The 23,314-nt window shown below is 38.3% G+C and overlaps 1 protein-coding gene and 1 long non-coding RNA gene across 4 annotated transcripts in view; one reads left to right on the top strand and one right to left on the bottom strand.

The window, feature by feature from the left end:
* Positions 1–783: 783 nt before the first annotated feature.
* Positions 784–22,464, top strand: NREP (neuronal regeneration related protein). Of its 3 annotated transcripts, XM_065662085.1 has the most exons (6): positions 872–1,034; positions 1,462–1,509; positions 2,462–2,634; positions 2,996–3,058; positions 16,784–16,861; positions 20,813–22,464. In XM_065662085.1, the coding sequence occupies exons 4-6, from the start codon at positions 3,056–3,058 to the stop codon at positions 20,936–20,938; spliced, it is 207 nt and encodes a 68-aa protein (XP_065518157.1). In that variant the 5' UTR covers positions 872–1,034; positions 1,462–1,509; positions 2,462–2,634; positions 2,996–3,055; the 3' UTR covers positions 20,939–22,464. The 3 variants fall into 3 exon arrangements, with proteins under 3 accessions (XP_065518156.1, XP_065518157.1, XP_065518155.1); XM_065662084.1 differs by lacking the exons at positions 872–1,034; positions 2,462–2,634 and adding an exon at positions 784–805; XM_065662083.1 differs by lacking the exon at positions 2,462–2,634.
* LOC136005005 (uncharacterized) overlaps positions 19,543–23,314 on the bottom strand; it is a 32,698-nt gene continuing 28,926 nt past the window's right edge. Inside the window, exon 4 of the long non-coding RNA XR_010608657.1 lies at positions 19,543–21,634. This is a non-coding gene — a long non-coding RNA (uncharacterized LOC136005005). The remainder of the gene's footprint in view (positions 21,635–23,314) is intronic.

Here is a 23,314-nt window from a genome sequence, read left to right as displayed (position 1 = left end):
TGCTTTCAGGTAGTTATAGAGAGCAATAAGGTCCCACTGAGCCTTCTCTTCCCTAGACTAAACACCCCCAGGTCCCTCAGCTGTTCCCACCACACTGGTGCTCCAGGCTTTGCATCAGCTCCATTGCCCTTCTGTGGACCCCCTTCACCACCTCTCTTGTACAATGTATCTCCTCCAGTGAGGTGGCCCAGAACCGAACACAGGATTCGAGATATGCTGCCAGGTAGCAGGGAATCTACTTATTACCACTTGTCTCTCTTTTGGCCGTATAACCCTGCCTAGCATTTTGAGGGAGTGCCACTGTGCAGCAGCGTTCTGCCTCTGTCGCTCTTCATCAGCTGAGCAGCAGTGCTCCCACGCTGCCCCATTTCGCTGGTGCGTGTGCAGCTGAACACAGCTTCTGGCTAATTTCACCCCTTGCCCTGTGCTCCAAGGCCGGAGCCGGGGCCGCTGATGGGGCGAGGTGCCCTCACAATGCCTTGTGAGTGCCCACACCGCGGGACCGGGACTGGGACGAGCCCGGGCCCCGTCTGACCTCACCGCCCCGCATTCCACCGCTCTGCCCTCCCTCCCGGGTCCTGCTGCACTCCTCGGAGGCCCGCGGAGCTGCCGGGGAAGCGAGCTAGCCCCGGGGGGGCACTCTGCGCCTACCCTTACCACTGGGGGCCTGTCCCGCATTTAGTGCGGCTCCCTCTCCTCCCCGCCTACCATTTTCTTCCCTCCCAGGCAGGCTCAGGCGGCCGCCTCTGACTCCCTCCCCTTCTCCTCAGATGCCCTTTGCTGCTGCTGCAGGGTTATTATTACAGTATGTGGCTGTCCCCTCCTTCCTCCGTCCTCCTCCCTCCCCGCTCCCCGCTCCCCGCCCCTCAGCGGTCGACCGCCGCCTGCGCGGGGGGGACAGCTGTGGCCCGCCCCGTTGCTTCCCTCGGCCCCCTTCAACCCCCAGCGCGCCCGGCCGAGCGCGACCGCTGCCCTGACTCCCAGACGGCGCGGGAGAACGCGGGACTGCGGATTATTGCCGACTAAGCAATCTGGTGCTGCAGCGGCGGTCTGGGGGAGTGGCGGGGGGAGCTTGTATGTGTGAGGAGGGAACGGGCGGGAGGGGGGAAAGCTGGCGGCTGGCCAGCTGCCATCAGAATTAGCTCATTGTTCAATATAACCAGAGCTAGCAACCAAACCCCAGCCGGGGGGGGGGGGGGAGGAGGAGGGGAGGGGGGAGAGGGAAGAGGGAGGGGGAGGGGGAGGGGGAGGGAAAGGGAAAGGAAAAGGGAAAGGGGAAGGGGAAGAGGAAGACAGAGATTTTCCCCCCGCCACCCCCACCCCTTTTTCTTTTTTCTCCTAGGCTGCACTTTAGAAGAGGTGCAGTCATTGTTCCCCACACCCCCTACCCTCTCTCCACTCCCCCAACTATAAATTCCCTTCTGTAAGATGCTGCCCTTTTTTAATCCACATTTGTTTCAGATCATGTAGAAAGGACAGAAAGTGAACAGGGAGCGGGGGCTTTTGTCTGTAAGTATATGCAATTCCAATACACAATCATTTTTGTATTATTATTAATCTTTTCTTTCTTTGTCTCTGTTTAATTTCCTTTTGCCCTTACTTAGCTGGACTTTGCTGCAGCTTGCCTTTCCCCCCTCTCGGTGCACATTTCCAAACAAGCTTTCTTAAAGAAGATGAGAAAACGTGCAGCATATGTATTTCACTCGTTGTCTTTATGCTTTTAGGATGGATTTCTAGGCTGGGCATTTTTCTGCACACATGAAATGGGAGATGAGAAGTGTTTTGGTTTTTTGTTTCGTTATTTTGTTTCATTTTGTTTTAAGGGCTTCCTTTTCCTCGCTTTTGCACTCCACAAACACTAAAATGCATTTTTGAACCTAATGCACTTGGCTTTTTTAGCATGCATGCAAGACTAGGATTGGGTTTTAATCTCTCTTCTTCTCCCTTGTAAAACGAATCTCCCTCTTCTCCGCCCTGACACTGGATTCCTCTCAGGCTGCTGGGGTTTATTTTTAGAAAGTAGTCATTCTTGCAACAGCCTTTTGCGTTTTTGCATGTACAGCAGTTAAATTTTGGGTAGTTCTTTTGAGGAAAAAAAACATAATAATCAAAACCAATGTGTTTTGGTGAATGTTTAGTGATGTGCTTTTTTTCAAACATTTCTGTGTACATTTATAGATAAGAGTTTGCAGTTTTAAATACAATATGTATGTATGTATTTGTATGTAAGCATATGACTCATACCTAATCACATTTCATATATACACACTGTAGGTAAGATGTGTGTAATCAGTAGGGGAGAACTTTATTTTTTGTCAGTATGTGAAAAATTATGAAAGAGGTATGCTACAAATTTGGTCAGCTAAGACAGCTGTAATTTAAGATATCATTTAAATGAGGAAGGACCAGCTTTTTTTTTTTTTTTTTTTTTATTTATTTCTCTTCTGCCTATTTAAAATAGGTGTGTGGGATAAGGAGAGAGAGAAAACCAGAGGTTATGTAATGCAGTGCCATTCCAAAAATACCTACTCACTGGGCCATTACATTGTGAAAGCCTGACACTATTATACTTGTTTTGTCATTGCAAAAAAGCACACTTTGGAGTATGCCTGGGAACAATGGACCACCTTTACAGTAAGCACAGGGTGATGGGGTTTTGTCTTTTTGTCTGATTTTTGTGTGTGTTAACCATTAGGTATATGGCTTTTCAGAGATCTGCCAAGCTTTAAGAATAGCATAGAGTTCTGGAAATTCAGATACCAGGGATTTCTTTGTCCTATATTTAAGCCTACAGACCACTGAAGTGCAGAGACACATGATATATACGCATACATGTGGTTAGAATAATTTGCATGACTTAAATCTTACCCACTGTAGCTTATACTTGGCTCACCCACTGTTATGCTGGCAAAAAAAAAAACAAAACAACCTATTAAATATTGCAACAGTTGGAATTACTTTTTTTTTTCATTTTTTATTTTTAAATTGTTTTCAGATTGTTCTCCTTGTGCTACTTGAGAAAAACTGCAGCCCCAAGACTTAACAGAATCAAAAAATGGTAAGAATTAGTTGCTTTAGCAAAGATTCAATATTTTTTTTATAAATATAAAGCTTCTTTCCCCATTCCCAATACTCATTTATAAATACGATCTTTATGAAATTTACTTTTTGAGGCAATGGCGATTAGCCACACAATGACTGATGTACTCTGAGAACTTCCATATGTTGGGTCTTTGATATTCTTGCTTTTATTTGAATAAAAATCTGAAATCCCTCTTTGTGCAGTAAGGCTTATTTAATTGAAACAATAAATGTTTAGGTGAAATGTTTTCCTGTGAAAAATATGCATCATAACACATGTAGGAATACATGCAGACAAAACATTACCCCATAATTTCAACCCTGACACCTTCATCCCTAAAATAAGAAATAGATCATTGCACTTAGTAAGTGAGGCAGGTTTAATGTTAATCTATCAGGGAAGTATATAAGATGCAAATTACATTTGCTTGTTTGGTAATTTTTTCAGAAGGTTAGCCTTTCTTCACTAGATGATTTTAAGGTCCTTACCAACCCTAAGTATTGTATGATTCTATGATACAAATCTGCTCCAGAAAAAGTGACTAGGCCTGAGCCTAACTGGACGTGCTTGCACAAAAGTCAATGAGTTGGAATGTATTTATTGTTCAATATTCGTAGACTGGTTTGGATTGGAAGGGACCTTAAACCTCACTTAGTTCCACCCCCCTGCCATGGGCAGGGATACCTTCCACTAGACCGGGTTGCTCGAAGTCCCATCCAACCTGGCCTGGAACACTTCCAGGGATGGGGCATATTCAACAATAACCCATTTCCTTCAGTATTCCTGAGGAAGACTGTCTTGGAATCAGCAAGCTATTTTTTTTTTTCACAGAAGTAGTACATAAAGTAAGCAGAATTAGTTTGGATGCTGTGTAGTCATAAAACATTCTTGACTGAAGGTAGAAGTATCACTGAAGCATGCACTGATAAAAATGTAATGTATTTTGGGTGCTATGTGATAATATCATGGTCAAAAATCTGTTGATTTATATGGGGCAACAGTTTGTCTTATGTAGCATTGCATAGGGTATACATTAGCTTAGAATATTTTCTGAAGTGTGAGGTTCTCAGGGGCATACTAAGATTATGTTAATTTAATTAATTATGTTCTTGTCTGGTTCTTTGGGGTTGTTTTGATTTGGGGGAGGAGGGATAAAAGGATGCTTAAAATAAGCAAATACTTAATCTATTATAAAAGCTTTTTTCCTTTTTGGTTCCTTGTTTTATATCATTCCTATCTGCAAAAATAAACTTGCAAATTCTGGAGTTTTAGTCTATTCTGGAACCTACTTTCATCAAAGTGCTTTGCTCATCTGTATATAAATGAATAGTTGGGCGTGGGGAATTAAAAGGGAAATGATTCACTGAAACTGTGAGTAGAAATTATGTTAAAATACATTTTGTTCACACAACTGTGGAATATTGTATAAGGCAACTGTTTTCCTACCAACACCAAGGTGACTATCAGCCCACATTTTTAGATTATATGCAGGCTGTTATGTGCAATATATAACTATCTATGGAATAAAAGATTATTTTTAGTTAGGCATAAAATAGTGAGTGATTTTTACCACCAGATGGTTCTATAAATTTAGCAAGGCTCCTTTAGTAGTCAAAGAAATCAGTTTTGTAAAGTCAGTGTCTGGGCCAGAACTTAAAATGCAACTTAGAACTATCCAAAAGCAGAATATAAAATGTAGTTATCTACCTGTCTAGTCCTGTTGTTTGTTTTGCAGTGAAACATAAGTAAAAATCTCACTTGGCTGGTTTTGAAAAGTTTTTTATTTGTTACAAAAAGGCCTAATTCTGCTTTTTTTGTGACTATTAATTTTCAATGTGAAAAAGACTAGGTTTTTCTCAGCTTGCAAGGTTGCTTAATATGTGATAATTGGCAGAATCTCTTCCCCTACCCTGACCTTTTTTCCCATTCTTTCAGTTTTGGCACAGTAACACTGAATGTCATTCTAAGTCAAACCACTGACATACTTTCCTTGCAGTAGCGGATGCACTTGTCTTTGGCATATTTCTTGTATTGCAAGTGTCTACCCATTCTGATTTGCAGGAAAACTTCCTCACATATCAATACTTTCTACACTTAAATACGCGATTGTAAAAGTGCTTTATTTTTTATATAACAGCATAGGCAAAGGCTCTATTCTACTCTCACTGGCCAGTGAAAATTTTGCTGTTATCTTTTACCAGGCTGAACTAAACCTTAACAAAATGGGGACAAATGGCATGTTTTATTCCTTTGCTAAACAGAAAGAGCATTAATTATTTAGTTATGATTACAGTAAAATTAAGAGTTACTAGAATAAATTTGTTGAGGACAAGTGTGGACATTTTGAGCCATTTTACACAAGAACAGCTGCCATTTGAGTATCTGCCCTTCCTTTTGTATAATACATTTCTTTAAGTGGCACCCTAAAGAGAAAAAGAACCTTTTATATTTCTGTGCAATGTATAAATTCCTAAGGTGATTTTTATTGCTATTTTTCTTTGAAATGCTAGAATTTCTATATACCACCTTCATGGAAAGTGCTGAATATCATAAAATACAAATTTAGATTTTAGTGCTAATTAAGGAAAAAAAGAAGTTCTAACTAAAAAGGAAAAAAAAGATGTTTTAAAATTGATTTGGCTGGTGTCATCTAGTCGTTGAAATAAAGGATCTTTTCAGAAAAGTGTGAGTAAAAAAGTCTTAATTTCCATTTTCTGTGATGTCAAGGAAGACTTTTAGCAAAACAAGGAAAGGCTCTTCTTTTTTTTTTTAATTGGTCAATGTTTTTTTCTAAAGAAAGTAATCTACGATATTTTATGCATCTGACAAAGTGGTCTGTTTGCTTCTAAAACACTCAGGTGTGTCCTCTTACCTTGCCTGCATTGCAGATAATTTCTGTAAGTCAGGCTTAGTTCTGGGAGTTTGCAGTAGAAGTGCTACGGAATTTAAACCAGTAGCACTAATAAAAGTGTGTACCACTAAACAAATACATCCTTAATAATTTAATTTTGACCTACCTGAAAATTTACCAAAGATATTCTGGAGTAGTTCATAGTTTAATTGTGATTTACCATGATGAGATTACTTTCTTCTTAAGCACTAATGGTGTGGTATCTCTAGGCTAGGTGTTGTGCTGTGTCATCCCAAAGGAAAAAGGCTCCCGAAGGAGGTCATTTGGGCTGAACACTTCCTGTGGCGTATCCTTGCCTGAAGTGTACCAGTTTTGAGGTTATTCTACCATTTGCGTTCTCTGCACTTTCTAGTCTTGCTTGGGGAAAAAAGAGGAAAATAGAATAATGGCCTTTTGGAGGGAAAACAATCGGGGGAAAAAGGTTTTCTTCATTAAGTCAGAGAGAAATGAGAACCTGCCTTTGGTTGAAGGAAAAACAAAAAAATATCACCATCTTTTTTTTTTTTTTTTTTTGCAGTTCATAGAGGAATACATAATGTTGTTTAAGTTAGGTGAAGATATTTATGAGGCAAAGCTTACATTTAAGATTTTGTCCTAGTTTAGCCATTGCAAACCTTTTTCCAATGAGTCATATGCTATCTTTACCCATTCTGTAACATTCTGTGCCTATAAAATAACTTAACTTTATTTGGAAAAGCCATTCCTAACTTTAGGGTTATCTGTGGAGAATGGAGTCTCATACTGGTCTGACAGAGCCAGGCATTATTTAAGCCTTTTATGTGCTCTGAGGAATAAGAAGGACTAGATAGTAGGATGAAACATTATGTCCTTCTTTGTTGATTACTGAGACTGGTACTGGAACTAGAATCTCCTTTAGAACAGTTGAGAACTGCTCTAGATCTATGTTAGATCCTCTTCTGTTCATGTGTAGCCATGGGCAGAATTTGGTCAAGAGAAATAGTTGAGAGGGATGAAAGCTAAGCAGAAATGTGTATATTGTGCTTTTTTATTACACTTACATGCTGTGCATGAAGAATACATTGGGTGAAGTTTGCTCAATGCTACTTGGGTCCTGAAAACTTAGGGTGAATTAAAAGCCTTTCCAGCTTGGAAAATAAATAAGCAGAAATATAATTGAATTTTGTCATACTTCTGACAAGTCAGATGTTCAACTGCGCAGAAAAAAAACAGTCTTTACTTGATTCTGACCAACAAAATTTGAAGGACAAGCTATTTTTTGTCCAAAGCTGTAGATACTGTGGACATTTCAGTGGTACAGTTCATATACACATTAAAAGACAAAAGCTCTGTATATGTGTGTTTATACCCAATCACAAACATGCTTGTTCTGGGTGCTAAAATTCTGTAAATAAGCACCAGCATACTTTATCTGAACAGAGCTTTGTTGACATGGGATTGGAGGTTTATGTAATGCTTTGGCCAGGACAAAACTTTAATGAGCTTTTTTCACAAAGTCTGAAATCTTCAAAAATCAGAAGTAAAATTTAAACTACACCTTGTAATACTACAGTCATGACATTGGTCATTGGGATCTCAAAACAATCTTTTATCTTTCTTTTTTTTTTTCTTTTTTTTTTTTTTGTTTTCATCAGAAGGCTGCTTCCCCACAACTGAGCTCTGGTCCTTGTGTGTATGGCTAAAGAGAGGGGAGAGGGACTACACTTAATAGTCCTAGAATAACTTAATTAACAATACTATCATTGACTGGGACAGGATATTTCAATAAAAATATTTTTGAATATTTGTATTTTGTTTTTATTTCAAATATTTATTCACCTCATTAAACCAAATTGGTTGAGGGTGCAATCTGGAAAGGTGCAAAAATATTCTTTTCAAATGTTTGATGTAGAATAATATTATGAATCACTGTTTGAATGTTACATGAAATTCAATTTAGACTGCTGGTCTGACAAATTCAGAGTAGCACTGCTGAATGAAACCCTATGTAGATGTTCATAGGAGGACTCCTGATGTTTCCTTCTGCAAATACAGCATCAAAACCTCCACCAACTTCCCCCCACCCCCCAAAAAAAACCCACCAAAAAAGCCCCAAAACCCCACCCAAAATGCCAAACCAACATCAGAACGGGTCGTGTTTTCTCATTCTTCAGGAGGGAATGTTTCTGGATTAATTTTGTTAATACTAACCTTACTGTCTGTCTACTAGCGTAGCATACCTTTGTGGGACTACATTGAAAAAAGTTGAGAGATCACCAAAGGCTGTATAAGTCTCAGCTTAATATATACATTATCAGAATAACTCCTGGGTTCTTACAGCACTGATGTGTAGAAGGCACACATTGGCATTATAGAGCTACTCAAAAGATTAAGCTGGAGTAGAACAAATTCTTTCTTTGTTATGACATGACTATAACTGTGATAATATCTCCATCATTGAAGAGTGTGAGTTTAAATAACTCTATTCCTGATGGCAGAAGAAAATCCTGTGGAAATATTGGTAAATGTCCTTACCCTTAGTTTCTCTGCTGAGTAATTATATAAGGCAATGTGAACAAAACCCAGAAACAGTACTTGGCAGGAAAAGTTGTTTTCCTGTGTGTCTCCTCATTAGATGAGTCTGAGAACCCACAGATATTTTATTACTTTCAGCCTGCAGAGCATACATGATAGAGTTTGTGGTATTGTATTTGGAGTAGCAATTGAGCTACATTAAGTGATCATAGATGCTGGTAATATGGTGACCACAGATGAGTGTTCCATAATGCTTTCAAGCATCCATTACAATATCATCAGATGTGGTCATTACATCCCTTTTAATGAGGTAAGTACTGGCTGTACAGTGTGGATTTGTCTCCCATTTCCACGAATACTGCTGGTGCTTCTAATACTTGCCTGAAATATACCGGTTGGGCAAGAAGCTGGCTTCTCATGTGGGGAAAGGCTTTCCTGGCTGGGCTCTCAGGAAAGCAGTCAGCAAAGGCGGTGAGCTTGCCACCACTTGGAGAACAGCATCGCTTGTTGGATTTCTGGTCATCTTTCTGGTATGTGTGAGAAATTCAAACAAAATTAAACAAACAATACAGTTTTAGTCCAAAGCAGTGTACTAAGTCTACTGTATTCAGGTTATTAACTTAGAAGATTTATAGAAAATTAAAAAATGAAATGTGTTTTGGAAGTGAGCTTGGTGTATACATTTTGTATACCCCCAAAAAATGGAAGCAGGAAACTGGGAGAGCACACAGGAGAAGTATTATTCTGGGCTGTCTCTGTTCTTATTCTTTCTTCAGGATTCACCTACTGGCCACTGTTCCTGCCTTAAGACCAAAACTTGGTGGAGTGAGGAGATTGGCTAAATGGACATTTTGGTCAGCATGTGACCATATGTCTTTGCTTCCTTCTCTATTGCTCCAGTAATATGTCAGTGTTGGGTATGAAACTGCTGAAGAACTTAACTATGCAGCGTTTGGTCCTGAATTTTGCTTCCACTCTTTGTGTTCATGTGACTTTGTAACAAGAGACTTGTTTTGCAGGTGCAATTAGGAGTAGACACAAATTGTTACTAATTAAACTTTTCATTACCTTATTGCATTTGAAGAGCAAATTGCAAAATCCTATGTAACTGAAAACTCCTTATTATGGTTGTCTTTCTGTGTGTGCATGCTAAGTAACAACAAAAGCTACCATTGCAGTGCAGAGGGAAACAAAATGAAGCGGAAAAGGTGCTGGGTTGCACTGGGTGTTGAATTTGGTTTTCTGCATGGCTTGTTCTGTTGTTTTGATTTCTGCAATGTTTCACAATTTCATATCCATGCACTGAAATTTACTGGTTAAATAAAGTAGTTTCCATCCATTTTATAGGTTAATGGAATTTTACGTATATCACGTTTCTTATTATTGTTCTGGAATAATATCATTTCTTTTCCTTTCAATACACTGCTCATGAGTATCTTTGTTAAATTCATTAATTCAGTGAGAAGTTGGATGAGCTTTTTTGACAGCATTCACAATGTACCACTTGATTTCTTTTTCTCTTACTCTTCATATGCGTGGTAAATAGTTTTGCAATGGTTCTGCATATTAATGAAGTAAAAAACCATCATGAGAGCACTTGTAGCACACAAGCAAGATTCATTCTGACTACTGCAGAAAAGTGCAAATTGATCATTCTGCTTAAAAATTGGATTACAGTCAGGTGATGTGGGGATGATTCCTCTCCAGGGGAAAAGAAAGTGTCTTCTATGAATAATCCCGTTTAATCATATTTGCCAGAAGACAGGTAAAGTCTCTTGAGGGTTCTGACCACCTAAAGGACTTGGCAGGAGTGTGCTAACTATATACTCAAGCTAGATTAACTTGTGTTTTTCTCCTCCTCAATACCATGGTTGCTCAGTTTCAGAAGCTACTAGATATATAATTGACTTGGAAAAATGTGCCTGCTCCAAGTGCTTAGTATTAACCAGCATCCTTTCCTGCAGTAAGGGGCTGTGTAGTAGTAGATACCATTAGTCATAAAAGCATATTTTGGCACAGTTTTCTTATATGTGTCATAGGACACTGTAAGTACATACATAAAAGATGCAACGTATACTTGTGTAGTATGGATGAAGACAGGAGTGAAAAGCTGGTAAAAGATGAGACTACGTAGGAGCAGACACTTCAGTGTAGCTTGGATCATAGATGCTTTTAAGAACAATGAAAGAAGCAATGGATGAAGATGGGTTTATATGAGAAGTTTTGTACTTAAAATCTACAAAAACAACTTCCAAGGTCACTTCTGTATGTTATGTAGGGAAGGAGCAGATGACATTCTGTTCTGTGAGACTGATAAAAATTAAGTGATGAACAAGGACTGCAAAAAAAATCCTAATGAATAAACTTGCTAATTCATTTGCAGCATGGAGAGGGGAATGCGAGAAAAAGCATAGTTGTCTCATTTAAGCTTTTTCATCTCTATGTGGTTGGGAGTTTGAGTCATCATATGGGGAGGAATAAAAAGTAGCAGTAATATCTTCCCCATGAAAAAGCAGAACCAGCAACAGATGCTGATACACAAAAGTCAAAAGTAAGTTCAGGTGTGCAGTTTTCCTGACATGTTCTGATACACTGCCATATGTTAATTATTACAGTAATGACAGGTAAAGCATCACCTCACAAAGCTGAGCCACCTGGAGCAATCCCAGCCAGGAAGAGAACAATTGTATAAATCTTCATCAATTCTCTTAAATAATTTATCTACCTTATTTGCTGTGTGGTATTATCCAAGTGAAATGATTGTAAATGATCCTCCTCATGCCTGCCCACCCTCCCAGTTTTTGAACGTCACTGCATGGATGTGGAAAGCAGAATATATCTACTGCCCTGACAGTGTACTGAAGACATGAAGGCAGGTTGTTTGGGATAACTGTCACTGTAGCTCAACCAGAGGCTCAGACTTGTGATGGGACAGCCACACAAAAAAAAGCAAAGTCACAAAATTGGCGGCTGCACACCTGCTAAACCACAAGTTCACAGTATTTTTGAATAACTAAACCAAGGTAATTAAGTTGCATTTTAACTTAGGCAAGATGTGGTTTCTGGTGTTTCAATAGGGAAAGTTGCTTTGATGAGACTGTTGCAGAGTCAGCCCATCACAACAGCACTGGATCATGAGTACAGCTTCTTGAAGATACCAAATGTTCATCAGAACTTCAGTGGCTCTTTGAAATGAGAAGTCATGATGAGCACTCAATGTAGCCTGTCATTGGCCTATCCAGAAGAATCACAGGACAAAGTAGATTGATAGCCGGCTGCCACCCAACCAAATTTGAGTAGCAGCAGCCATGCAGCTCACAGTTGCTGTGTGTGTTAAATCCCGTGTACTGGAACACAGTGGACATTATCATTATATGTTTTCAAAATATTCCCCAAACAGTGTTAAACCACTGCAGATGGGAGCATTAGTTTAGCAGTTGCACTGAAGTAAATATATTGATCCTAGCACAAACTTTCCTTCCAGTTTTGTCTAAAATGAATTAGCTTTTTTAGCAGAATCATTTAGTTGGTCTTCAAGCACTAGTGCGGTAAAATTTTCTGCTTATGCCTCTGGATTGTGATGGTGGGTAACTGGTTACAAAGAGAACTTTTTGCTGGAGTGGGAGGCATTTGGGGGATAGAGATATGCAGAATATGCTGGGAAAAGGCACTACAGCTCTAGCTGGTAACTAAGAAACTTCTTAAAAAATTCAACAGTTATAACTGTTTCTACTTAAAAGGCAACTATTTTATATTTTACTGCAAAAGAAAGTGCATCGGGGCTTCATTTCAAAGAAATTCTTCTAGACACTTCCAGTGATGCTGAGACCAGCTTCAAACGAAATAGTTTACAACTTTCCCTCTGTTGCCTGTAATACCATTTATTTGTGTCATTGCAACACAGAGCAATGGTGGTGAAAAATTCCCGAAGTACTTCAAAGAAATATAGGTATACAGCTCTATTTCTTTGTCTAGCTATACAGCCCATCTCCAGGAGACCATGGTGGAAGAACATTTCTGGATTAGGCACTACAGACACAAAGGGCTACCAGACCTCACAACAGCCCAAGCACAGTCTTAGTGCTGCAGAGGGGGAAAGCATGCCCCTTTCTTTCAGTTTCTTTAGCACAAACATGTATCATTTTACTCCACTGTTCCTCAGCACATGGACATCTGTGTGTCTGCCATTAGACTACTAATCCACACTGTAAAGCTTTTTGGTTTTATTTTGTTTTTCTTTTCTGCTCTCCTAGGTAGGGTAGTGCAGAATTACTGGAGATGGTCACCTTTTATTCAGAATTGGTACTTGTCATAATTTCCTTTTTGTTTTCACTCTACCTCCCCACCCCAAATTGGTTTATATAATAAAGAAGTTATCTGAAACTTCTCAAAAAGTAATTGCTGATATTCTCAGGACAGTTGGTCTTCCTCTTGTATTTTGGAAATGGAGACTGCAGTTGAATTTAATTGCTGTAAGTCTTGAATGAGACTTTATGAACAGGTAGTCAGTTGTCTTCCACATGGAAAAACAACAGCAAAAAAGTAACTCTGGGGTCTTTCTTGCTGTTTTCTTAAGTATAATAACCTTGGAGATGCTTAACAGGAATTTGCTCATTTTATTAATTTTGCGTGCCTTAAATTTCTGTGTTTGTTTTTTTTTTTTCTAATTTTGTTTGTTTTGATGGATGTATCTGAATATTTGAAAGATGCTGTTAGTGAGTAGGAATGAAGAGTGGGTAGCAAGAATTTTATCATTTTAATGTGACTGATAAGGTAGATTTAGTTCACGTCTGTTAAAATTATTTTATGTATCTGTTGAAATTATTTTATGTATCTGTTTTAAAGCTGGGCAAAAGTTTTTCCTCTCCTACTATTGCTCTTACAGAGGATATGGCTTAAAATGGAGAAATAGGCCTTAGAATCTTGAAATGTTGGTTAAACAGAGCCTTTGCTAGCAGTAAAGTGTCTTGGTTTGTTGGGCAGAGGGGAAAAGAAGGGTTTACTGCAGAAATCTTTCTGGTTTAGTAACAGTAATTAGTTCTGTAAGATCCTGAAAGAGCCGGTAAATACTCTGTTTACTCTATTTAGGCATTACTTTTTCTCCACCTTAGTTTTTTCTGATTTTTAATCTCAGTTTTTATTATTCGTATATTTTCAAGAGAACAGAAGCTAAATAATTGAAAACGTATTCCTCATAGATCATAATTCTCTATTCCAAGTTGTCCTTGATGTTTCAGGCAGAGCTGCTTGCTGTTGTAGAGCACTGTTTCAGATGGCACTTCCCAAATCAGTTGGTTTCTTTTCCACGTGACTTCTCAAGGTGGGAGTGAATGGGTATGTGTATCGCATGCTCTGCCAGGAAGGAAGGCTTCCAAGGGTGGTAGTGCTGCCAGTTGGATGTTTAGAAGTGATCTACTCTGATAATTTATGGGTGAAGTTTACTGGCTTGACTTTTTTTCCTGATGATTATTAAATACTGAGGCTATCCATTTAAGTCATCAGATGGCTCTAGTCCATCATATAGACTTGCAGTAACTTTAGTTTTCAGTCCATCCTGAAGTACAGTAATTATGTTCTGAATCCGCATGCTTTTGTTTCTTAAGCCAAGCCTGTATTCTCATAATAGTCACACAGGAAGTACTAAGAAATGAAAATATGGTGTGTATCAATGGAAGCATTTATTTCGAAGTGTTTACTTCATGCAAACAGCTGGAATGTTGTAAGCCTTACATCCTGCTCTGTAATGGAGCGTTGCTTTCCACTTTTTCTCTCTGTAGCTCATTTTGCAACTTTTAATATAAATTGTTCTGCTGTAATTGACTAAAAGTTTGTGCTGTGTTTTTCTAATGCCTGAGTTACCAGTAGATTTGAATATCTAAGTAGTTTCTGTATTTTATGAAGCATGTACCATGACAAGACATCCTCTGTTTTTTTGTTTGGGTTTTTTGTTTCGTTTTTTTTTTTTTTTTCTTCTCCTAGTGAATTGCAGTAAGTCCTGAGCGGACATCTTCTTTCCATTCCAGAATCTTCCTCCGCTTAGCCAGGATCCAAACCATGGTTCCCCAGCCTTTCAGCATTGCTCACAGGGCAGGTACTGCCCATTCAGGACTTTAGTGCAATTGTATCAGAACAGTTACTGCTGTGAAGCAGATCCACGTGTTTACCAATACTGGCCACAGTAGTCGTTTTTTTAAGAGATACTAAGAAAATAGGACATTACTGTGTTTTGGTTTCTTTTCTCCACAGAAAATTACTGTGAAAGATAGCTGGGGTGTTTTGCACATTTTTTCATGGTCATAAAGGTGTGCTTTGGTGTTTGTTTTGTTTGTGTGGTTGGTTGGTTGTTTTTTCCCACTGGAGCATAGTTGTGAGCGCATCTTACAATTTAAACATTTTTCCTCCCACCCCATTTCCAAAATCCAACCCCAAACTGCAGTCCCTCTAGATTCTTTAAAATCTGAGGATCCTTTAATTGCCATTTAATTGCAGGTGCTTGTTTTATTCCTATTAAATTACTAATAAGGATGACAAGATGTAGAGGCTAATCAGAATACAATTCAGATTGCATGGAAAATACAGCAGCTTATATTCATCATAATGAATAATACTTTATTCTGATGCTTATTCTGCCTTCCTATAGGAAAATACACATTTTTGTATACTTTGCTGTTTTGAGCATGCATGTCCTGCGATAGAGCTGAACTACTATTACTATTTCCCACCATAACTCTTCATACAAAATTATAATTACACAGTAAAATCAAAGCATAGTTGCAGGATGAGTAATCAGTGATTATAAACAGCAACAAGAGAGCTCAGGAGTTACTTGGTATCTTTTATTCAGGTGTCTCAAATGTTCAATGTGAACATTAACTGATGTGTAATTAATGTGCTGCTATGTCAACCATACCCAGATAGCTTAACTGTCCTGTTTGAAGAGATACAGTAATCTAAAATACACAATAAAACCTGGTGCTTTAATCAGTAGAAAGCACCATGATCTGTACTGCAGAATTTCTTGGGAGAATATATCAGAACAGGCACTGCCTTAGGCTCTGTGTTTTGAATTTTCTACTTTGTAGTAGAATTCAGGATTTTCTCTTGGAAAGATGATTCAGTTTCTCTAAGATACATCTAGTCCAGTGTGACCATAGTCAACATGCAACTCCACAGAAATGAAAGCATTCCTCAGAGTTCAACATCAATACTGTGGTAAGAAGATAAGTACGGCTGGTCCAGCAGCAATTTAAGTGACAAGTTTTGATTCCCAAAGTACAAATTTGAGTGGTGTAATTTATAATACTGAGCTCAAAACACTGACAGTTTGACATTCATGCATTGTGCAGTATTCAAGTCACAAAACTCCAAAGACCTAGGAGGAAGATCGAGCATGAAAATGAATTTAAGATCTGCATTATTGTGTGTAACTTCTACCTTCAGCAAAACACTTCAGTGTTTCATGAGAGTGAGACGAAATGCTCTGGTCTTCATCCAGAAGTTGAGGAAATGGAACACAGAAGGTTTCCAGCTCAGATTCACCGTAAATGAGATGTATTAGCCTGGCAAATACTCTTAAGTTGACAGTGTAGGCAGTGGTCAGCTTTGAATCTTACCCTTTTTCAATAGGAATTTTTTTCCATACCAGTCATAGGCAGTACCTTAACCATTAAATCCTGCAGCCAGTTATTTTACAGTATGCCTTTTATAACGTTAGAATTCCTTTGATGTCTAAAATACAGGGTGCTAACACAGAATTATAGCTGTGTCAATGATCTTAGAAAATAGTAAGTTCTAGTTCCCAGGTCATTGTGAAAGGATTATTAAAGTGTGTTGCCCTTGTCTCCTGCAGTCATCAGCAAAGGTAGTAAACTTCATTAATCTTTTGCCAGCAACTTCTTGCAGAACAGAATGACATGTGGTATAACAATATCCTCAGTAAGTTTATTAATATGGACATCTTCTTACACAGAATTTCTTACAGAGATTTAAAAAGAAAATTAAAAAAATCATCCTATAGTCCTTTAAAAAAGCCTGTTGAATGCAGATTGCCATAAACAATCCTATAGTTGAAATATATACAGTTGAAACCCCATAGCTGAAATACTCTAGGGATAGATCTTGTTGTCATGGGTACTCAAAAATACGTACTGAGCATAAAACACAGCTTTCTGTGCCAAGCTCAACTGGCATTAGGATCTCAATTTTAGTAATGTTGTCTGTCACATGAAAACCACTTGATTGCCTTTAATGAATCTCTCTTTGTTAGTAAAAAATTGTATATATTTGTGTCACTACAGGTTTATCAGCCAAGGTTAATGATCTGGGTAAACCAGAAAATCTTTCCCACCAGCCGAGTGGATGGGGGATTTCCAAAGGTAAAGTTGTTTATGTAATTTCTTTCATCTAATAAACAGCTTACTGAGATGAAAGTTTTGAGGGGTGAAAAAAAAACCCAACAAGAACCCACCACCCTAAAAAACCCAAACTAAAACAAAAAGTAAGCCACACTGAAAGTTCAGTGGATGTTATTTTATGAGTGCTTCAAGAGAGTAGCCAGCTCTCATGATTTCATCACGAGTCTCATGACATTCTGTTTTTCTTAAAGCTCTGGCTCCTTAAGCCAGTTAACTGGAGATTTCAGCTTTCGTTTTAAAATTATGTTTTTAGCCTTTAGGCGTGCAGAAAACATGGACTATTGCTGGCTACATTCCAGAAGGAAAACATGCTAATTTTCAAGAGTTCATGGTTTTTTAAGCCTGTCTCACAATTTTACAAGCTGGACGTCTGAGTTTTGAATGCTTGATTTTGGCAATTCTCTTAGTGGTGCAGATGAAAAAGTCAATGATAATGCAGGAGGAGGAAGAGGAAGAAAGTGGTGTGTTTTTTTTTTTTTTTTATTAAGTTTACTGCTTGTGCTTTACCTGGCTTGAGGAACAAGCATCAAAGCATGCTAGTTTTTGTCTGAGTTTAACAAGTACCCCATCACAAATACAGAAGATGTGGCTTGTCAGATTCATAAGATTTTGTTTTGTTGCCATTGCTGGTTTCGTAAATGTGAATCTGGATATGAAATTTGAGTAGGCAAATGCAACAATCACTCAGAACCACAGAATGTACATGTTTTATTTTTCATTTTCCCATACATGAATGACTCAAAATCTGCCAAAAAAATGGCAGGTAAGTAAAGGAGAGAGCACATGGAAAATTGTTTTGTATGTTTCAATTATTGGCTAGGCTTCAGCTCCCTGTTCACAAAACTGCTATTTCATCTTGTTAACACTGTATTTTTCACACTTTTTCTTTATAAAGTGACTTCTGAAATTTATAACTGGGATATTTGCAGCCTGCTGTTTGAAGGCTTATGTGCCAGCATGCCAATCTTTAAATTAACATATATTGCAGCACTGCCATTCTTAACATTCAAAGTATTTCAAAAGTTCAGCTGAGTATGCTGATAGCAATGCCAGATTACAATGAATGTGCTATATATGGTCATATTTAAATTAATTTGCTAATTTTATGAATCAGCTCTGTGTTGACTAGATGATTGTTATTCAAAATTCTAACTTTGCAGCTTTCAGTAACTTGTCATTCATAATTAAATGGAGTTGCTCCTGACACAATGGGATGAAGCTGTGAACTACGTACAGCATAGTTAGTAACTGCTGCATTATATTGGATTTATGAATAGCTATGTTTTTATGCTATATATAGCTTAAAAAAAAGTTTTACAAAAGGGGTAATTGTTTCTCAACTGGCCAAAAGTATTACATTTTATTTCCTTTAAAGTGAATATATTCCTGCTGTTTAAATAAAATGCATTTTTCTAGCTTTTATGTAATTCTTCAAAAGATATTTGGCATATGCTTACAAGGACTAGTTTTTAGAACTGGGTCCAAATTTTATTTTATGATTGATCTTCAAAAGCAACTTGAATATTAGCTGCACACAACGCAGCTTCCAGCAGAGTATCAGCCGTAACAGAAAAGGGTGTCTTTGAATCTAGATTTTTTCAGACATCCTATGCAGTTAATCAGGGAAATCGCTGAAGAAGATTGGAGCTCAGCTCAGCCCTATAGCTCAATGTTAAACAGCTGGAACTACGGAAAGAATAAAGTGAAATTAAAAGATTTTTTGAAACTTATTTCAGATAACAGTGCTTATTTATTTTCATGCGATCAACAAATACACAAGGATGCATCTCTTAAAGACAATTTATTTCCAGACCTAGAAGGGTCATATGGGACTTTTTATCTTGTGATTCTATGGCACAATTTCAGGACTCAAATTGTTTTCACAGCTGGAAAGGAACAGCCCAACACAATGCTTTTGGAAATTTGCCCAGACCTTTGGTCTGTGTTGTGTGCCTGTTTGTATGTGTAAGTTTATGGTTTTCTTCTCACATCCTGTAGTGATACACAAGTAACAAATATAGAAAAAAAAAAATTATTCTGAGGATGGAATTTTCTTGTGAGGAAACATGTTTGTGCAGTCCTATAATTTAAATGTAATATTTTCATTCTGAAATTGTTTCTTAGAAAATCCCTGATTTGTCTCTAACAAAGACAAGGTATGTTTCTACTCATACTACTACCCTTGGCTTTCAGAGCCCTTCTGCATTTCAAGTCTGCTCAGTTTCTCCATTTCTTGATGCCCAAACAGGAGAAGGCACCATTTGTCCCTAGGAAAGGATTTTACTCTGTGTTCAGCCTGAAAACTGCTCCTGGCTGTGTGTAGTGCAGAACCCTGGGGCAGGGGGAGTTCATCTACCTGAAAGCAGGATTTACCCTGTAAATTTTGATAAAGACAGTGGGAGAGCCATGGAGTGGCTTCATTCCCAGAACAAGTAAATGTAGCAAATACAGACATTCCAGTGAAAATTACGGAAAGGAAAATTGCTGAAAATTGCACTTTCTTGGTAGTTCTGAAACTGGTTTTAATTCTTAATTCAGAAATTCACAACTCTCAAATCAGAGAAATCGAACATGGAGAAGATAACTTCAACTTCTTACACAAAGTGAAAGCATTCTGCTTATATGACAAACATGTCCTAAGGATAAAAGCAATAAAATACCTCTTCAGTTCTGATCTTTTGATCACAAACCCCACAGATCTTTGCCATAACTTACAATATATTACTAGCTAAACAAATTTTTTTGTGATCCCATAGTGATACAGTGTCAGCAAAGTACTTTAAGCATGTGCATAGTCTTTAGGCTTCCTTCTGAAGCTTAAACTGAAACATGAAGTTAAATACTTTGCTGAATAGGCATAGACTTCTGCCAATGGATGGTTAAGTATGGTTAATAAAAATCTATCTGAGGCAGCTGACTGATATGGCACACCATCTCCTTACTTGTCCAGAGGCAAGTAACAGCAGTCTTCAGAGTGCAGTTTTCAATGAAGTCACTTATTAGTATGTGCTAGCTGTTTAAGCTGTATAGTGTTTAAAGGATGAGAGGTCTACACTGTAAAAGATTCTCTTAATAATATGACCTTTCATAGCTGAGATGCATTTTTATGTTGTGGGCCAAGTGGAGCTGTAAAATAGAGCTTGGGGTTTAAAAAAGCAAGCAAATCAATTTATAGGTAATAATAGGAATTTATAGGTAAACTGATTAGCATCAGTTTTTTGGGTACCCAAGCTGGTACTATGTTATATTTTCAAAGGGGCCTGGTGCCATTTGTTTTTTGTAGCTATGAGTTTTGCACTCATAACACTGAAACACTGGGTCTGCCTTCTGTGCTTCACAGATGCAAAACAGTTAATTGATCATTTTCAGCCATATTTGTGTACCAGAACTATAGAGCACTCACCACCTGCAGGTGTAGGTTTAGACATGACCTGTCCCAGCTATTATGAAGGGCACAGAAATGGCTTGGTTGGGCAGGAGTGAGAAAAATAATTCTGAGGAACAGTGAAAGGATGTACAGCTGGAGGTGAAAAGATTGTCACTCTGTATAGCTCTTCCCCTGTAACATTACTGGGATGCCTGGGGTCTCCCCAGCTGCAACAGATGTCTAAATTCTGCAGTTCAGCAGTGGAGGACAGTTGTTGGCTCAACTCTTCTGCATTTTGGCTGTATTGGAGCACACTCCATCCCCAAATGAAGAGCTTTTCTCAGATACTGCAAGGCTTGGTTGGTTTTTAAACAATCCTTTGCTGCATGAGGCATTGGTATTTACAATTGATCCAGCAGTGTTTAGTAGATGTTTACTTCTGAACTAAAGCTAAGGACCTATGGAAAGGTAAGATTGGAGGACAGCCCCACCAGTGAAAGAGGCTTCACTGAAGCACAGCTAATACTTGCTTTTCCTTTCTGCAGGGAAGTCTCCCCATCTCAAAAGAAGTAAATCGCAAGAAGAAAAGTGAGGCAGAAGGGGCAAGCCTGGTTCCAGTAAATGGCTACGGACACCATTTCACCAAAATCAAATACCTCTGCTCTTTTTAGTCATAATTTCTCCATTTGTGTTACATATGGTGTATGGGGTTTATGATGTCATGGTGTCATATATCGGAAATTGTTTCTGTGTAAATCATCAAGTGTAAGAAGAAACTACGGGACTCTGAGCCTTGCTTTAGAGAATAACAGTGGACAAATATGTACCATAAAAAATAGTTTTTAACATTCTGACTCAAGCAGAAGCTCTCAGAATTTCACACTGTGAATCCATGTTTACAAACATTACAGGTGGGCCCTCAGGCCTAGTTCTACCACAGCAGTGTCTTCCACTACTCAAACGCCACTGCTCACATGCTCTCTCCATTTCCACAGTTCCAAACTGCTTCCTGCAGAGGCTGAGAGTCCCCCTTTTTTCATTTAGATGTAACAAGAGTAGTAGTTTATTTTCATCGTTTGTCTGTATATCTCAATATTTTATCCATGTACTCTTTTGATGTATAGAAGTAGTATGAAACTCATGGTTTCCTTGTGGTAAGTGATTGTGATGCTGCCACGGGATTTGAGACACTGATGAATGGTGCTATTTTGGACTTTAAATATGCTCCTTGGCAAGGTAGCTCTGATGGAGTTATTTTTTATTTCCATGTTCTGAGAAGGTGTTGGTACTTTGTTTTTCTGAATGTTGTTCTTTGGACAGGACTGATTTGTTTACTTGCGTCTTCAGTGTGGCTTTCTTATTCAGTGCTGTAGGTGAGAAACTACTTATAGTGTACAAGTGAGGAACTGATTCCCTGTCAGGGTCCACTCACAAACATACAGTTACAGTGGGAGCAATCACAAAACTGTAATTTACGTAAAATCCCCTTTCTGACTCCTATCCACCTAATGGAGAAAGATGAGCAATAATTTTCCACCAACCTCTCAAAAATCTCTTTTTATTTTTGTCTTTTTTATTTTTTTTAAAACCTTTTTTTAAAGAGGGGACAAGCTTTAGTGTCCTCTTCAAATCCATAAAATAGGGGATATAGTTAGAAAAACACATCAAATTTCTGGGAGAAGTCCCAAAGGGGAAAGAGTACAGTTCCACAGACAACATGTGGACTTTACATTTTTGTTCTTGCTCCCTGACTACTTTAAATGCAAAACAAGACAAAACACAAAACTTAACAGTATCATCTACTCATGGAGTGTTGTTGTGTTAGACACAGTCTGAAAGCCCACCTTAATTTTTTATATAATTCTGTCTTTTAGCTCTTCCTTTTACAGGGCAGGCCTTGTTCTGAGCTGTTTTAGCTTCTGACTGTTACCAATGCATGCACTGCACTTCCTAGATTTCTTTTCTTCCCCCACTTTCTGTATCCCTTTTCTTGTACATTTTATTTTCAAATAGATTAGATACATCTACTGTGCTGTATATAGAGCAAGAATATTCAGCAGTTGTGGCATTTATGTATAGTTGCAGTTGTGTACTGCTGAAAACGCAGGCTTTTGTAACAATGTGATCTTTAATAATGCACTACAAGTACCCAATGTATTTTAGCTATTTTAGTTGGATTTGTTCAATAAATATGCAAGCCCTAAGGGTAGCTGTTATGTCTCTCTTTCCTTAACACAGTAAGGGGAGGGCTCCTCATCTGCACCTCTTCTTTACATGAATTCTGAAGGGTTTTTTGGGGAATATCTGGTGAAGTAAAGGTGATTCCTTTTGTTGTCTGCTAAACAATAGCTATTAAGATAACCTAAATGCCAGACCTAGATCTGAGAAATGGTAGCTGCTGGACAATGGTAGTCATGAACTTTGCTTTCATGATCACAGAGTGGCTCGGCCAGATGTGACAGTTGATGCCATTTTTAGTAATCCCAGGAGGAGACTGAGGTGCTCTAACAGCAAATACAATATATTTCATTTTCCACTTCTGATAAACAGAGGTAAGAGGCTGTTTTCCTAATTCGTGCAATATAGTTTAAAAGAGTGTTGACACAGTCCTCTTTTAAAAAATACTTTGATGGAAAAGATAATATCTGCATTTCTAAGTTTGGAACATACATTGATTTCATTTTAACATAGAAAACAGAGCAGCATTTTTAAAAAAACACAAGCAGTTATCTACCAATTAGTTCCAGATGTAGGTCTGCCATTGAACTTCTCCAGCCATGAGAACAAACGAGGACAATTCTACATGCTCTGCACTGTCCATTCCCATTGGTGAACTGACTCAGGAATTGAGTTAGGTGTGATGACTTTGGTTATATCAGAGAAAACCAACCATACACACATAGCACCTTATCTAAATGGCCACTGATCTTACTGTAGGAAGCAAAACAGACAGCATGGTATTTTGGCTAGAGCTAACTCTCTGGTTAGAATGCAGTTTTATCTTATCTACCTGTAGTATATGTATTTACATACAGACATTATGTATA

Source organism: Lathamus discolor, chromosome Z (assembly GCF_037157495.1).
Source record: "Lathamus discolor isolate bLatDis1 chromosome Z, bLatDis1.hap1, whole genome shotgun sequence".
NCBI classification, from domain to species: domain Eukaryota; kingdom Metazoa; phylum Chordata; class Aves; order Psittaciformes; family Psittacidae; genus Lathamus; species Lathamus discolor.
This window is presented reverse-complemented; position numbering and strand designations above follow the sequence as displayed.

Excerpts from the sequence above, each read along its gene's own strand:
- NREP (XM_065662084.1), top strand. Across the intron at positions 16,862-20,812 it reads TGGATGGGGGATTTCCAAAG|GGAAGTCTCCCCATCTCAAA; the intron begins GTAAAGTTGTTT and ends TCCTTTCTGCAG.